The sequence below is a fragment of the Acinonyx jubatus genome, chromosome B2 (genome assembly GCF_027475565.1).
Source record: "Acinonyx jubatus isolate Ajub_Pintada_27869175 chromosome B2, VMU_Ajub_asm_v1.0, whole genome shotgun sequence".
Lineage (NCBI taxonomy): Eukaryota > Metazoa > Chordata > Mammalia > Carnivora > Felidae > Acinonyx > Acinonyx jubatus.
In genome coordinates this window covers 124,222,866-124,238,469 of record NC_069385.1, presented here as the reverse complement: position 1 = coordinate 124,238,469, position 15,604 = coordinate 124,222,866, and the positions used below count along the sequence as shown (strand labels likewise).

At 41.7% G+C, this 15,604-nt stretch overlaps 1 protein-coding gene across 1 annotated transcript; it reads left to right on the top strand.

The window, feature by feature from the left end:
• The first annotated feature begins 498 nt into the window (after positions 1-498).
• Positions 499-8,715, top strand: SERPINB1 (serpin family B member 1). The gene is made up of 7 exons (XM_027040173.2): positions 499-632; positions 1,834-2,009; positions 3,786-3,923; positions 4,935-5,052; positions 6,076-6,218; positions 6,304-6,471; positions 8,209-8,715. The coding sequence occupies exons 2-7, from the start codon at positions 1,842-1,844 to the stop codon at positions 8,611-8,613; spliced, it is 1,140 nt and encodes a 379-aa protein (XP_026895974.1). The 5' UTR covers positions 499-632; positions 1,834-1,841; the 3' UTR covers positions 8,614-8,715.
• Positions 8,716-15,604: the final 6,889 nt, after the last annotated feature.

The window sequence follows — 15,604 nt, the reverse complement described above, 5'->3', positions numbered from 1 at the left end:
GGCTAAGAAATACTTCATTCAAACAGATGTGAGTTGTCATTATGTGTGATATGTGAGCTGACTCAGTTGGTGTAGTCATCACCTGTGAGGAAGTATTGGGGCTGAGTTTTCACTTTGGTACTAGAAAGACAGTGAGTGACATCAAGGATGCTGTTTGGAGCGGTTTCTGTTTTCTCTTATCCCGGAGGCCCCCTTTTTCCCTTAGGCAAGAGGTCCCAAATTTGTTCTCCACACCAAAAAATAAATACAAACAAATAACCTCAGAGTTTGGAGTATATCATACATAGATGGGACTCCAAAATTTGCCCTCTAAGAGGTGACACATTATAATCATCTCAGTCATTCATATTTTAGTAAGAAATGGCCCATCAGATCCCTGCCAGGGATCTGAGATTGCCTACAACTCAGAGAAATGCTGATTCCCTGGGGAGGACACTGCTCCTGGCGCGGGGCCCACAGTCACCTCAGCCTCTATGGAAGCACACAGACTCCTAGGACGTCATCTGGGGTAAGAGCCAACGCCCTGCCCACCCCGGCGGCACTCCCCTTCCGCAACTATAAAGGCCTTTGGCCGCGGCTCTTCTTCCTACACCTCGCGCCCCGCTTCCCGGAGCCCGTCCAGTGCGGAGCCGGTAAGACCAGGGCCAGGGGCACGCGCAATGGGGAGGTGGGCCGGGCGGGACAGGCCAGCCCCGGGCTCCGAAGGGCCCGGAACTCTGGATGCCTAGTGATCTCCGCAGGCTCCGCCCGTCCGCGCCGACCGCTGCCGGCGCGGCATTCCTGCGCCCCGGACGCCACCGCCCCCAGCCGTGCGCCCCGCCCCCGGGGGCCACCGATCACCCTCCACCGCGGCTGGGCTTCCAGGCCAGGCGGGCCAGCTGGAGACTGAGGTCGGGCTTGTCGGCAGAACCGGCAGAACCGTAGCCTGAGATCAGAATGTTTTCCTTCCTGTTCTCTCTTTTTCCCTGGTCTGTTTGTGACAGTTTCCAGGCGGCCCGGGCTGATGCTTGTTTCTGGCTTCTCCTTTCTGCGGATGGAGGGGAAAGGAGACCAGTGCGATCCTAGAGATTCTTTATCAACAACAAAAATGTAGTTAATGACTTACACGCTAAGCAGCCGGCACAGCTAGTAGTCTTCCCTGCCTACATGCGGGGACATTGAGGCTCTGATAGAAGTCACGATGGTTAAGTGGGTGGCTGGTCCCAGAGGTCAGGTGCACCTACTTGTGCGCTGCCTCGCAGGAGTAGCCTGTCACCTTGTCCCTGTCGGGCTGCTTTGCCTAACTTGGACCTGCGTTGGGGTTTTCAACTCCCACATCCTACGCTAGCTATGAGACTTGGGATTCTTAACCTCTGGAAACGTTAGACTGAATCTCAATAATGAGGACAATTATATCTCCTTTAGTGGAGTTTGCTATAGTGCATAGGTAGGTAGTTATGATTTTCTAATTAGAAACATTCTTATTTCAGGTAAATATGGGCGGTGGATTCATTGCCCAAAGGATTGAGAGGCTTGAACCAAAGGAGCATGGAAATGTGTGTGCTCCTAAACTTAGGAAAGGCCCAGAGTGGGCCCCTCCTCAGGCTCACCAGTCTGCAAGCTCAGAGCCTTTTAGGGTAACCCGGGTCCCGATCCTGTGTCCCTGCTGAGTCCCTGGCCAGTCATCCCTACTCCTGCATTTGTGCACATGCTCTCCTGAAAATAGAGAGAGAGATAGAGAAAGTGCAAGTTTCATGGCGGTTGGTACAACCTGAGGAGGACATGGGGAAATGCGGTTGCCTAATTTGCTGGTGTGGGCAGTGGGCAACTTGGGGCCTCTGTTTTGTGTTGCAGTCTTCACCATGGAGCAGCTGAGCACAGCAAACACCCAGTTCGCGGTGGACATGTTCCACGCTATGAATGAGGACAGTCCTACTGGGAATATATTCTTCTCTCCCTTAAGCATTTCATCAGCATTGGCCATGATCTTTCTGGGGACTCAAGGTGCTACTGCAGTACAGGTGTCCAAGGTCAGCAGAAACACCCAATGACAACCTGCTTTTCCTTCCATCTCCCTGCTGATGGCTAGTCTCTACTGAAAAGTGCCTTTGAGTTCTTACAGTGTGTTTTTAAAACTGTACTTCTGTGTTCCACAACTATACATTGTGAGGTCAGAATATCAGAAGAATCCCCAAGAACAATCCATTTGTATGTAGGCTTTCATTCACAATCGGGTCCTTACAGAGCACCTGCTATGTGCCAGCCACCGGTTTTTGTTTGGCTGAGGGAACAGCAGGGAAGAAAGCCGACAAAGCCCCTGCAGTGTGCCCCTTGTAGTCCAGTGGGCTTTCCTGTAAGCCATCGCATCTCTTCCTGAACTAGGATTTACCAGTTTCTGCCTCGCATGTGATGCCCTGCTCCTCATAAGTAATGTCTATTATGTAACATTACTTTCCAGCATAATGACACATGGGAAACACACATAGTGAAGTTGGCAGGGGTCAGCTTTTAAGGGGACAAGGCAACTGTGAGATTCTGTATTCCCTCTGCTGGCACCTGTGCCTGGCACCAAGTGTGGCTCACTGGGCTGTGACGTGGCTGTGTGAGCCGGAGGGCCCTGCAGGGAGAGACAAGTGAAGCGTAGCAGCTGTTAAGGGCAGGTCACTAGCACAGCAGGAGAAGCAGCTGCAGTGCCTCGCCCTCCTCCTGTCCTTAGTGGGTGGGGAGGGCACTTCTGTACTAGATAGTCTTTAATTCTGAGAGGGGAACTCTGGCTTTGCTCGGAATCTAGGGAAAAGGAATGCTGAAAGTGGTCTAACATACCAGTCACAAAGTGCACAGCACCTGCAGCTAGGGACAGTCCAGCCCTGGATTCAAGCTGACGGACCTGTTCCAGCTACAAAGCTTCTACTGCTGTACTTTATGGAGAACCAGTCATCTTTATCAGTGCAGATATGACAACATTTAAAAATTTTCAAAAATCCACTTTTTTTTTTTTACCCCCCTGGTACTAATTGTTAGTTGCTCTTGCAGGGTAATATCAGCTTCATTTTGAGGCTTTCCAGGGATTTTATGACTTCAGTAAATAATAGTTTTAAGCGCCACCCCCCCATTTCAATTGAAGCAGATTGCGCATAGCAACTATGCAAACATTCCATATCTTGGTGATTGAATGGACTTTGTACACTGTATAGGTTTGTTCTTTGTGTCTTAAGAGCAAGGATCCAGCCCAGGCCTCATAAAACCATAAAGGGACTTTTGATTTGTAACTGATACATGGGGGATTAAACTTTTGCCAAATGTTAAGTTTAAAGAAGTTATTTTTAAATAAGTGAGTTACTGATGCTAATGGTATAAGAAAAAAAAATCCCTCTATCTGTAATATCTTTGTGTTCCTGCATAGGTAATGATTCTTATTTTTACTGTTTATTTCTGAGAAATTTCAGTGAAATTATATTAGATTCAGAATAAGACATAAACATACCATTTAGAATTTTCTTTGGATAAAAAAGCAGACTTGTATAAATATTTAGGTTATTAACCCCTCATATTGCAGAGCTATAATTTTAACAAAAAGTGATGTAAAAGCAGTTTCTAGTGTTGTAATTATTGTGTCTCACAAAACTATACATTTTGGATTCTCTGTTATTTGTTCTCCAATGAGAAAGTAATACAATATTGGGCTGGGGATCATGAATAATCAGTAATAAAAACCCATTAATTTAATATGATGGAAGCAAATGCCAAGGAATCACTTTATAATTTCAAACCAAATGGTTATAGAAAGAATGTTTTCTTTATTTTAGGCTCTTCATTTTGATACAGTTGAGGAGATTCATTCAAGATTTCAGAGTCTGAATGCTGATATCAACAAACGCGGAGCCTCCTATATTCTGAAACTTGCTAATAGGTTGTATGGAGACAAGAACTATAATTTCCTCCCTGTGAGTACTTTGCACTTCATGTTCAAATGCTTACTAGACAGGGGCACCTGGGTGGCTCAGTTGGTTGAGTGTCCAACTCTTGATTTCAGCTCAGGTCATGATCCCAGGGTTGTGGGATCCAGCCCCATGTCCAGCTCTGTGCTGAGCTTGGAACCTGCTTAAGATTTCCCCCTGCCCCCACCTCTATCTCTGTCCTTCTCCCCCACTCTCCCCTGCTCATGCATGCTCTCTCTCTATCCAAAATTAAAAAAAAATTTTTTTTTTGATGTTTAGAGAGAGAGAGAGAGAGAGACAGCTCGAGCAGGGGAGGGGCAGAGAAAGGGAGACACAGAGTCCAAAGCAGGCTCCAGGCGCTGAGCTGTCATCACAGAGCCCATTGTGGGGGTGGAACTCACAAGCGGTGAGATCAGGACCTAAGCTGAAGTTGGACACTTAACTGACTGAGCCACCTAGGTGCCCCCCGCCTCTAAAATTAAAAAAAATAAATAAATAAAAACAATAAAATACTCACTAGACAATGCAGATTTTTTTCTAGCATAATCAAGTTCATAGAAATCAGTTTTAATTGTTATAAAAATCCAGAAAAATGGTACAGAATGAAAACATATGACAGTCAGAATTCTTATTAATCCATGTGGTTTAATTTTATAATCTTCACAGTGAAAAGATTTACCCTGGCTGTTTTACTAAACCATGAATTCCACAATTCATTTCCAAGTACAATCAGTATGTTCTTATTTATGAAAATGTTAGCCAAGGTTGGAAAAGAATTGGTAAATTTTATACAATACCGAAACTACTGAACAGCAGTACTACAGTACTTAAAAACTATGGTACTTAAAAATAGTTAAGATGGTAAACTTAATGTTATGTGTTTTTTTACCATAATGAAAAAATATAAAGTTAGAATTTTTTTGTTACAATGAAATTTATACCTTTTGGGACCATTTCTGCTTTGAACTATTTTAGGAAACAAACATTTCCTGTTTTTGTTTTTGTTTTTTTAAACAGGAATTCTTAGCTTCAACTCAGAAAATGTATGGTGCTGACTTGGCCAGTGTAGATTTTCAGCAAGCCTCTGAAGAAGCAAGGAAGGTGATTAATGAGTGGGTCAAAGGGCAGACAGAAGGTGAGAGACCAGGCAGAACCTAATCATTCTCCTCCTGCCAGCTTCCCCACCTGCATCTGATTCCCCCTTCTTTTTTCCTGTTCCCTCATCCTGACTCTGGGAATCTAGGAGTTCATCCTGGGAATGAGCTCTGCACTGCCCAGTTGGACAGCGTTTGGGTGTAGAAATTCTTCCAAGAGGAAACTTCAACATGATTTAACTGAAATAGCTAAATACATTTCCCCCCATATGTTCCCAAAGCTACATTTTAAAATTAAAACTCACACTGTAGAATAAAAGGAATAAAAAAATTTGAGGAAAATCCAGCCTGGCCCCAATTAGTTAATATACATATGGAAAGAAATATCCTAATACTTGTGAATGAATATTTACAAGCTGCTGTGGTCATAAATAATTTTTGTGAACTTCTTGTCTAAGAAATCAGGGATGGTAGCTGGGACTGTCTGGTACAACTCTCTCTAGTCTAGTCATGGAAGGAGTCAGGGCACCGAACACTTGTCTTCCATACAAAGAACTGTTCATGGCCACGCTGTGGTCAAGGTGGATCCTGTGTTTCAGTGGAGTAGCTGTCCTACCTTTTGGATATTTATTAAAATCTTTTGTTTTGTTGTGTGTGTGTGTGTGTGTGTGTGTGTGTGTGTGTGAGAGAGAGAGAGAGAGAGAGAGAGAGAGAGAGTAGGCTTCTGCTTAGAGGATTTGAAAAAGTGATTTACTAGTGACTCAAAATATTTTCATCAAGGATTTTTTTTTCCTGAAAAAGAATGGCCATTCACAAAATCAGCCTCATTGTTTACCACAAACTCCAGAAAATGAGAATTTTCTTGTTTTGGCCCTTTACCCTTTTATTTGGCATATTTAAAGTGCAAACGTGCTAGTAGGGTTTTCCTAACTTAATACCATGTTAAAGGAAAGTTAAGTACAGAATTATGCTTTTGAATTGCATTTTGGGGAGAATCAAATGTCAGTTCCAGTTTGGAATTCGGATATGTGGATCTTTTTTAAAAGTTAACTTTATCATTTTAGGGAAAATCCTGGAACTATTGGCTCCAGGTGTGGTTGACAGCATGACTAAGCTTGTGCTAGTGAATGCCATCTATTTCAAAGGGAACTGGGAGGAGGAGTTCATTAAGGAAGCCACTGACAATAAGCCCTTCCGCTTGAATAAGGTAAGGTGATGTAACTGGCTCAAATTCCTCTTTGCTCTAAGGATATGCAGATAAAAAGTGAGTGTTTTTTTTTTCAACTGTCCAGAAAGAGACAAAAATGGTGAAAATGATGTATCAAAAGAAGAGATTCCCATATGGCTACATCGAGGACCTTAAGTGCCGCGTGCTAGAACTGCCTTACCGAGGCAAGGAACTCAGCATGATTATCCTGCTGCCAGATGACATTGAGGATGAGTCCACAGGTCTCAAGAAGGTAACCATTCCCAGCTTCATGCTTCACGTGTCCTGATGTATCGATTCTGCCTTGTGTGGTCGTGGGTGCTCACGCTGACAGTAGGTGCTTGTTATGTGTTTACTGATGTGACTTTTCTTTCCAATGCTCTGTCATTCCTTTGTAAAGTAGCTTATGGACGTTACTACTCGAGCCCTAAGTTTCAATTTTCAGCTACTGTCAGTGAACAGGTGTGGTGGAGAACATCTAAAGATTTATATTAAATGTAACATGGGCCAGTGGCAGCTCATGGCAACTCTCCTAAAAGAACTTTAGGGGAAAGGGCAATGTAATGAAAGTTGTTTTTTGAAACAAATTTTTGAAAATTAAAAACCCCAGGGGTGCCTGGGGCAGCTTAGTTGGGTAAGTATCTGACTTCGGCTCAGGTCATGATCTCACAGTTCCTGAGTTTGAGCCCTGCGATGGGCTGGCTCTGTGCTGACAGCTCAGAGCCTGGAGTCAGCTTAGGATTCTGTGACTCCCTCTCTCTTTCTTCCCCTCCCCTGCTCATGCTCTGTCTCTGTCTCTCAAAAAATAAATAAATGTTAAAAATTTTTTTTTAATTTGAAAACCCCAAAACATTATACTACATAGTTTCATCATGTGCTATAAAACCCTATTACACTGCTCATTCTTGCTGCAATTCATATAGATTGTGAATTAAATTTCCAATAGCTACACAGCAGAAAAAAACTCATGTGACATGTTGGCTTGAGTGCTAAGCCTGTGTTCTAATATGAACTTTGTATGTGATTCCTATTCTGTGTCATTTAAAGGCTATGCCATCTTATGTCAGGACTCAGAATAGGCAAAACTGTTAAGAGTATGGTTTTCTTCAGGGTCTCTAGGCTGCTGTGTGGTTTTTCTCTACCCTGTCCCTGATCAAACTTGCTTTCAGGAAGAGATGTAATATTAGCCATTTCCAAGTACAGAGTATGTATTAGAATCAACATGTTCTTTTTTTCAGTTGTATCTCCATATTCGTCTCTTTCTCTGATTATATAAAAAAGAGTCTCTAGCCTCATGAGAGAAATAATCAGCATCATTAGAACAAGTGGGTAATGGTTCTGTTCTAGCCCAATAGTAGTAATTATAACAGTAATGAAAATAGCTGTCTTTTATACTGTGTGCCAAGCACTTTATGTATATTAACTAATTTAATACTCACACAATGCTGTAGGTAGGTACTATTTTTACTCCTTTTTAAATGAGGAACTAGGTCTTTTTCTATTTTTACTTAGGAATGAAATCTATTAGAGATTACTTCAACTCTGTGAGGTTCACAGATAACCTCTGTGATCAATGGGATTCAGAATAAGTAGAAGAAAGCTTTAAAATCTTCCCTTATACCACTTGACTGATTAGGGTAACATAGCCATCATGGCCTATAACAGTAAGCTGGTGTGGTAGGAGCTTAGTAATTCCTGGGTGGATGGATGGGTGGGAAGGTGTGTATGGGTAGGTAGATAGACGGATACTTGATGGACCCAATGTCCATAGTTCCTGTACTTGGGCGCTTGATGGCCTGGAACACGGCTCTGTTATATTATCACTAACCACTGAAGAAATGAAATCTTTCAAATGGAATCTGTTTCAGCACAAGACATGGAGGAGACTGATGAGCAACTGATAAAATGGGTCCATTCATTTTAATAATGCTTTATTAGTTTACTTATCTAAAACTGTTTTCACCTCTTCTTTTTACTGTTCTCATTCCAGATTGAGGAACAATTGACTTTGGAAAAACTGCGTGGGTGGACCAAAGCTGAGAATCTGGATCGCATTGAAGTCAAAGTCTACTTGCCCAGGTTCAAGCTGGAAGAGAGCTACGACCTTAACTCCCACCTATCCCGCCTGGGTATAAAGGATCTTTTTAGTAGCAGCAAGGCTGATCTGTCCGGCATGTCAGGAGCTAGAGATCTTTTCATATCAAAAATTGTCCATAAGTCCTTTGTGGAAGTCAATGAGGAGGGCACAGAGGCGGCGGCTGCCACAGCAGGCGTTGCCACCTTTACCATGCTGATGCCCGAGGAGGAATTTGTTGCCGACCATCCATTCATTTTCTTTATTAAGCATAATCCCTCTGCTAACATCCTGTTCTTGGGCAGATTGTCTTCCCCTTAGAAACTGGAAATACAAGGTCATGCTTAGAGCTTTATTACTTGCACTTTCAATGGTGACAATTTTCATATATCTTTACCAATAAAACTACCATCTGAATAAAGATCTTTAATTTCCTTTGTAAGTTCAGCTCTGTTGGCTGTTTACATACACCCATGAAATGTGTAGATTCTTGACAACATAGTAGTCTATGAACTTGCTATGCTCTCCTGATGGCCAAAGGAAACATGATAATACTATAATTTAGTTTACAGACAGAATTTTGGAAGCCGAAATAGACATTGATTGTAGAAGGGAGGCTAAAAAATGGATATTCAATTGAAATATAGGAGGGCACCTCAATTAAGAGTCTGGGTTGTAAAGACAAACTTGCCTTGGCCAATATTTCTAATACCTTGTTCTATAAGATTAGTATCTTTTAATTGTTCTTATTCTTTCAAACTATTAGTCACTGGTGATAGCCTGCCTTCCCTTTTTTTGTTGCCTTTTCTCCTCCCTAATATGGTGTTTGTGTGGGATCACATGGAGTCAAGGAGTGGGTGTCTTATCATAAAAGATTCCAAGAAATGACAAAAAAAAGAATAATGTAGTGGCACAGACTGTTAAGCAAAGAGGGGGTACAAAGATCTCACTTGTTAACCATCTTCTTGCATGTTTTCTGATAAAAGTTCTTGGTTTCCATCATGTGATACATGTTTTTATGGCAATGGGGTGGCTTTATGCAATGCTGTGGTGTGGAGTTTGGAGAGGGTCTGATCAATATACATGTACTCCTTGGGATAAGGCTTGAAATGATACATTTTCTTGCTTCCGCGAAACCAGTGGGCTGGTTAATAAACTTTCCTAAGATTCTGCAAGCCAGACTGATCTCAGTTCGCTTGTTCACTCTGATCTTAGACAAGCCAAGAATAAAACAGAATTCTTGGCCTGACAGTACTGATGTCCGTGATGGCAAGAAGTGAGAACACAGAATAAAAACAACATCTTAGCAAATCTGTTGCCAGCAAGCTTTCCCTCCTTCATTTCTTCTTACAGAAGGAAATAAGGTGAAAACTCTAAAGTCTGTGCATTGTCTGGGAAGAGGATAAACGTACAGTTACAGCTACAGTCTATTTTAATGAGTTTAGGGTGCATGTTGTACAGTCTGAAGTGACCACTGGAAGAATAGTAAAAGGGTTTATAACTTTCAAAATAAACCAAAGAGAAAAAGGGAATAACAAAAAATGATCAATCCAAAAAAGAGGACAGAAAGAAGAGAGAAAGGCATGCAAAGCACGCATGACAGATACCAAGATGGTATATTAAACTCCCAAGTATTTAAGTAATGACTTAAAATGCAAAATTGGCTAAAAGTGTTCCAGTTACAAGACAAAGGTGGTCAGGCTAGACTGGAAAAATACCATATGGTGTTTACAGAAAATATGTTTATAACATAAAAATAGAGTTTGGGGCACCTGGATGGCTCAGTCGTTTAAGCATCTGACTCTTGATTTTGTCTCAGGTCATGATGTCACAGTCATGGTATCAAGCCCTGTGCTGGGCATGGAGCCTGCTTAAGATTCTCTCTCTCTCTCTCTCTCTCTCTCTCTCTCTCTCTCTTTCTTTCTCTCTTTCTCTCCCCACCCCCATCATGCTCTCTCTCTCAAAAAAATTGAGTTTGAAATAAAATGAATGGAAAAGATATATACGGTACAAATACCATAGAAGTAGATATAGCTATAAATATTTTTGGTGAAATATGGCGAGTGGTTCTCATATTTACTTGACAATGTAAGAGGCCAAGAATATCCAACACATTCTTGAAAACCAGGAGAGAGGATATACTTAATTGAATCAAGACTTATTCTAATCACTATCAATTCCCTCTTTTATTCTCAAAATTTAATCAATTTGGATACTAAGTCATATGGTCATTATTTATGACAAATGTAGCACGTCAAAGTTGGGAGTGAAGGGAGAAAATTTTCAAAAAATTGTTCTGGAATAGTAGGAAAAAATGGAAAACAATTCAAATTGATTCAAAAATTAACACCAGCGGGACTTCACTATGAAAGCAAAATAATAAAGCTTTTAATTTTTAAAAATGTCTTATTTATTTTTGAGAGAGAGAGAGAGTGCAAGCAGGTGATGGGAAGAGAGAGAGGGAGACACAGAATCCAAAGCAGGCTCCAGGCTCTGAGCTAACAGCACAGAGCCTGATGTGGGGCTTAAACCCACAAACTGTGAGATCATGACTTGAGCTGAAGTCGGACGCTCAACTGACTGAGCCACCCAGGCACCCCAACAATAAAGTTTTTAGAAGGTAATATACAAATATATTTTCATGAACTTGTGATTTCTTTATAGGACACACACACTTTTTTGTTAAATTTATTTCTAGGCATTTGGACATTTTTTTTTTTATGATAAATTGAGCCAAGTGAAAATTAAGAACTTTAGTTCTGTAACACACACCATTAAGAGAAAGAGAAGGTAAGCCTCGGGATAGTCAATATAGGCCAGTGCCCTAGGAGGGTAACATCTTAGTATTGGTCTGAGAGAATGTCCCCAAAGGCAGGGTTTCCAAGTCTGAAGGCTTTCCCTTCTTATCTCCCAGGCTAGAACTAAAAAAGATATATATGATTAGGGCAGCCAAACTCTGTGAAGGTACAGCTTTGGAGAACTGGCTCCCAAATATCTTCAGAGTTTTTTTTGTTTGTTTGTTTGTTTGTTTTTTTTAATTTTTGTTGTTTATTTTTGAGAGAGAGAGAGAGTGTGTGTGTGTGTGAGCAGGGGAGGGACACAGAGAGAGGGAGGCACAGAATCCAAAGCAGGGTCCAAGCTCCAATATGTCAACACAGAAGCCAATGTGCGGCTGGAACTCTAGAGCTATGAGATCATGACCTGAGGCGAATTCGGATGCTTAACCTACTGAGCCACTCAGGCGCCCCTCTTCAGAGCTTTTATATATCAGAAACCCTGTCTGAGATTATCCAAAGAAAGTGGCAGCCTATCCCAAAGAGAAACAGAAGGGGAATCTGTTGGGCATTACAAAATCAAGAGGGGTTTTAACGTCATCAAAAGTCAAATCGCTTATGTTATTTCTGCATTGGTCTGTTTCTTTAAAAAGAATACTGCCATGTTCTTGCCATGCTAAATACTTGCTCACTCAGAAATAAATCATAAGATTGTAACCTAGAATTCTCTGACCATAACTATTCTTCCAGTTTAGATCAAGGAGAGACTCACTCAAAGTTCATGAGGAATGACGCCGGGACACCCTGGTGCTTCATACATGACATTTGTACTAACACCAACCTCGTGAGGAGGATGTTACTGTCTTTATTCTACAGAAAAGAAGAGGAATAGTTATCATGGCTCAAAGCTCTGCAGTGCAGAGATCACCCTGATTCATCATGAGCTGAAAAGTCCCTGAGCATCACCATTGAGTCCCATCCAGAGGAATGACAAATGCATTGTAAGTGAGTCTTAGAGACTCTGCCCTTCAATATTAATGTTACACTTCCACTCTCAGCTGCCAATCTCAGCCACTGAAAATGAAATCTTCAATAATTTTACAATCTCACATAAACTTGCCCTGGAAAAGGCAGAATATAACCCAGAAATGCTTGGAAATAGGAGGTTAAGAGCATTTCAGTAGGTCCTGAAGAGTTGCCATTTTTCCTGAAGAGTTGCGCAAATTCAGCTCCCTGTTCCCCTCCAATGTCACGGCCAAGAGCTGAGATCGCTGCAGAAAATGATACATCAGTTTGGGGATAAGAAATACACTGGAGGAAGAATTTGAGAGGACTAAAGAAGGATCTGTTACATTTCAACCTTGGAGAGGTGGATGGTTCAGAAACATGCACAGATGATAAAGTATAAAAGCATTCCTTCATCCAAATGCTCAGGCTTCTAATTACATATAGAGAATTCGACACCAGATGCTCAGTGGCTGCTGTGACAGGGGCCCCATCCATAGAGTGTGAGTAGAGTGGTGTGGAATGAATGAATCAGTTCAAAATTATACAGCCGAAGAATAATTTGTAGTGCGAAAGCACACGTGTGCCCCGGAACAAAGGTGATTTTCTCATACACTGGAGGGACAATTAAAAAAAAAAAAAAAAAAGCAATGCCTAGCAAGAACGACAGGATGTTACTGAAAGAGGTTTTCAAAGAGTTCTTGCACCAGTTCTTCCTTCATTTTGTAACTATGTTGTAACAAATCTTGATAATAAGACATTTTGCTTCCTGCAGATAAGTAAGGTTTCCCTGTAAATTAACAATTTAAATTGTTAGCATTGTAAAATATTTTAAAACGTCAGTTTCAAAGACTGAACATGCACTGCATATTCTATGCAAAATTTGGTACATTAGCTGAAATATTTAGGAAATTGATAAGATTTTTCACCTGGTTTTCTGGTTAATCCAGAAACCTTTTCCTTTCCTTTCCTTTCCTTTCCTTTCCTTTCCTTTCCTTTCCTTTCCTTTCCTTTCCTTTTAACAGGTGGGAGGGAGAGAGAGAGAGAGAAAGAGAGAGAGAGAGAGAGAGAGAGAGAGAGAGAGAGAGAGAGAGAGAATCTTAAGCTCCACACTCAGTGCAGAGCCTGACACAGGGCTCAATCCCATGACCCTGGGATCATGACTTGAGCCCAAATCAAGAGTTGGAGGCTCAATCGACTGAGCCACCCAGGTACCCCATCCCAGATGTTTTCTATCAAGGCAAAATAAGAGATATTTAAAATTTTCAATTGCTTTCACATGGCATAATATATTATGGTAAGGACTTATGTGTTTTTAAAACTCATTAATTTCTTGCTGTAAGTCATGTCCTACATTACTTGCTGAACTGCTTTGAAAAAAATTAATGTTTTTTGATCATTGTGGTTTTTTTAAAGTAAAAATATATTAATTCTAGAAAAATTGTTAGTCTAGAACAGGTAAGGTTCTTCATATTCAAGGCTCACAATCTTCCACTGAACCATGACAATAGCATGAAATATCTCTTAAGAGTGTTCAAATCAATTCTCTTTATTCAATTTCAAATTCACTTATTTTTCTAATTAAGTTTCTTTCTCCCTATATTATGTGCTAAGCTCTGGACTCGGCTCTAAGATTGCAACAATGGACAGTGATCCCTGCCCTAAGGTAGTTTATGTCTAGTTCATAAAATCGTTCTCCAGTAACTAATTTGGTTAACTGACCCATTGGATAGCAATGGTACCAAATTGGTTGCTGGCACCTTAATCCTGTGCTTTTGTTCAAATCTTCCCCTTTATTGTAACGCAAGGGGTTGTCTTCAGTATCGAGTGCCAACATTCTGGGAAGCTTTTTCTTCTACATTATTTAGTAAACTGGCAATTAGCTGGCCTGTGCTTATCTTGTTATCAGTGTGTGTATTCTGGTATCTACTCCCCCTTCTGGATATACTCACCCCTGGGTGTACTGTTGAGTTGGGAGTCCCCAAGGCACAGCTAATCCAGAAGCAGGATTAGGTGTTTCCCTTGCAAAGGGAAGAATATGAACAAAGGCATAAGGGTAAGAAAGCAAAATAAGGATGGTGTGATTGGAGATTAATCAATAAAAGGAAGAGCAGGGAGGTTGTGGCTAGAGAGTGGAGGACCTGGGTCATGCAAAGCACTGAAGGCAAGGGGACCTGGGGATTTTTGTCTTTCGTTTTATTAAAAAATGTTTATTTTTTTTGAGAGAGAGAGACAGAGACAGAGACAGAGCACAAATGGGGGAGGGACAGAGAAAGAGGGAGACACAGAATCTGAAGCAGGCTCCAGGCTCTGAGCTGTCAGCACAGAGCCTGATGCAGGGCTTGAACTCACCAAGCGAACCGTGAGATCATGACCTGAACTGAAGTTGGGTGCTTAACCGACTGAGTTACCCAGGTGCCCCCTGGGGATTTTTATCTTAAGGACACTTACTCCGTTCTCCCTACTATGTCACATACCCTGTTTTAGGCACTGAAGTGCAGACCCTAGTGTGGGGCTTGAACCCACAAAGCTGTGAGATCATGACCTGAGCTGAAACCAAGAGTTGGATGCTTAACCAACTGAGCCATCCAGGCATCCTTGTCATTGAGGTATTTTAAAGCAGATAGGCCACGAAAAACATTTTCTCTGTCTGGCATGTTGAGGACACATTGGGAGGTAGCCAGGAGTGGGAGTCTGAGAGTTACTTAGGGTCTCTTCCAGTAGTGAGGGCTGAGAGTGGCTTCAACCAGGGGCCAGTGAGGATGGATATCAAGAGATGGATTTGAGGAAACAAATCAGAAGCAGCACTTAGCCAGAGGTAAATTGTGGAGGGTGAAAGAAAATGAATTATTAAAGTTTTCTCCTAGCTTTCTAGCAACTGGGTGAACGAACAGAGGTGGGAAGACAGAGGAAGAGGAGGTCTGGTGAGAAAGCTGGGAGACTAGTCATGGATGTCCAATCCACATTTGCCATAGATGAGGCTGCCTGGTGTGAAGTGAATGGAGAGGAGAGGGTCCAGGGGGGATAATCCAGAGATACTGACGTTCAGGTCCAGCCAGCAAGTGAAGATTAACAAAGGATGCCTTAAGAGAAGGAGCTTATGAGATTGGAAAGAACAGGAGAGGGAGTGGTCAGCAGACCCACAGGATGGGAGAGTTTCAAGGAGGGGGAAGTGGGCAAACGGCATCAAATTCAGGGTAGGTCAGATGAGGTAAGGACTCAACTGCCCTTTTGATTAGCAACATGGAAGTCACCGGGGACCTTAGCATGGGATGACCTTACACAGTGGTGACAATGGAAGTCAAATGGAAGTGGGTCAAGGACTAAGCAGCACAATTTTGGCTGCAAGACTGTGGTTACAACATAGATTTTTTTCTTATTAATCAATCTTACTGAAGCATAATTTATATACAATTAACCATTAAAGCATAAGATTCAAGGAATTTTGACAACTGTATATACACATGAAACCACCATCCCTATGAATAGATAGAACATTCTGTCACCCCAGGCATCCACTGATTTTTTTTTAT

What these genes read in the sequence shown, in the direction of transcription:
- SERPINB1 (XM_027040173.2), top strand. Translation starts at nt 1,842, where the DNA reads ATGGAGCAGCTGAGCACAGCAAACACCCAGTTCGCGGTGGACATGTTC. An exon ending in CTGCAGTACAGGTGTCCAAG is followed by an intron (nt 2,010 to 3,785) that starts GTCAGCAGAAAC and finishes TCTTTATTTTAG; the next exon opens with GCTCTTCATTTTGATACAGT. An exon ending in AGAACTATAATTTCCTCCCT is followed by an intron (nt 3,924 to 4,934) that starts GTGAGTACTTTG and finishes TTTTTTAAACAG; the next exon opens with GAATTCTTAGCTTCAACTCA.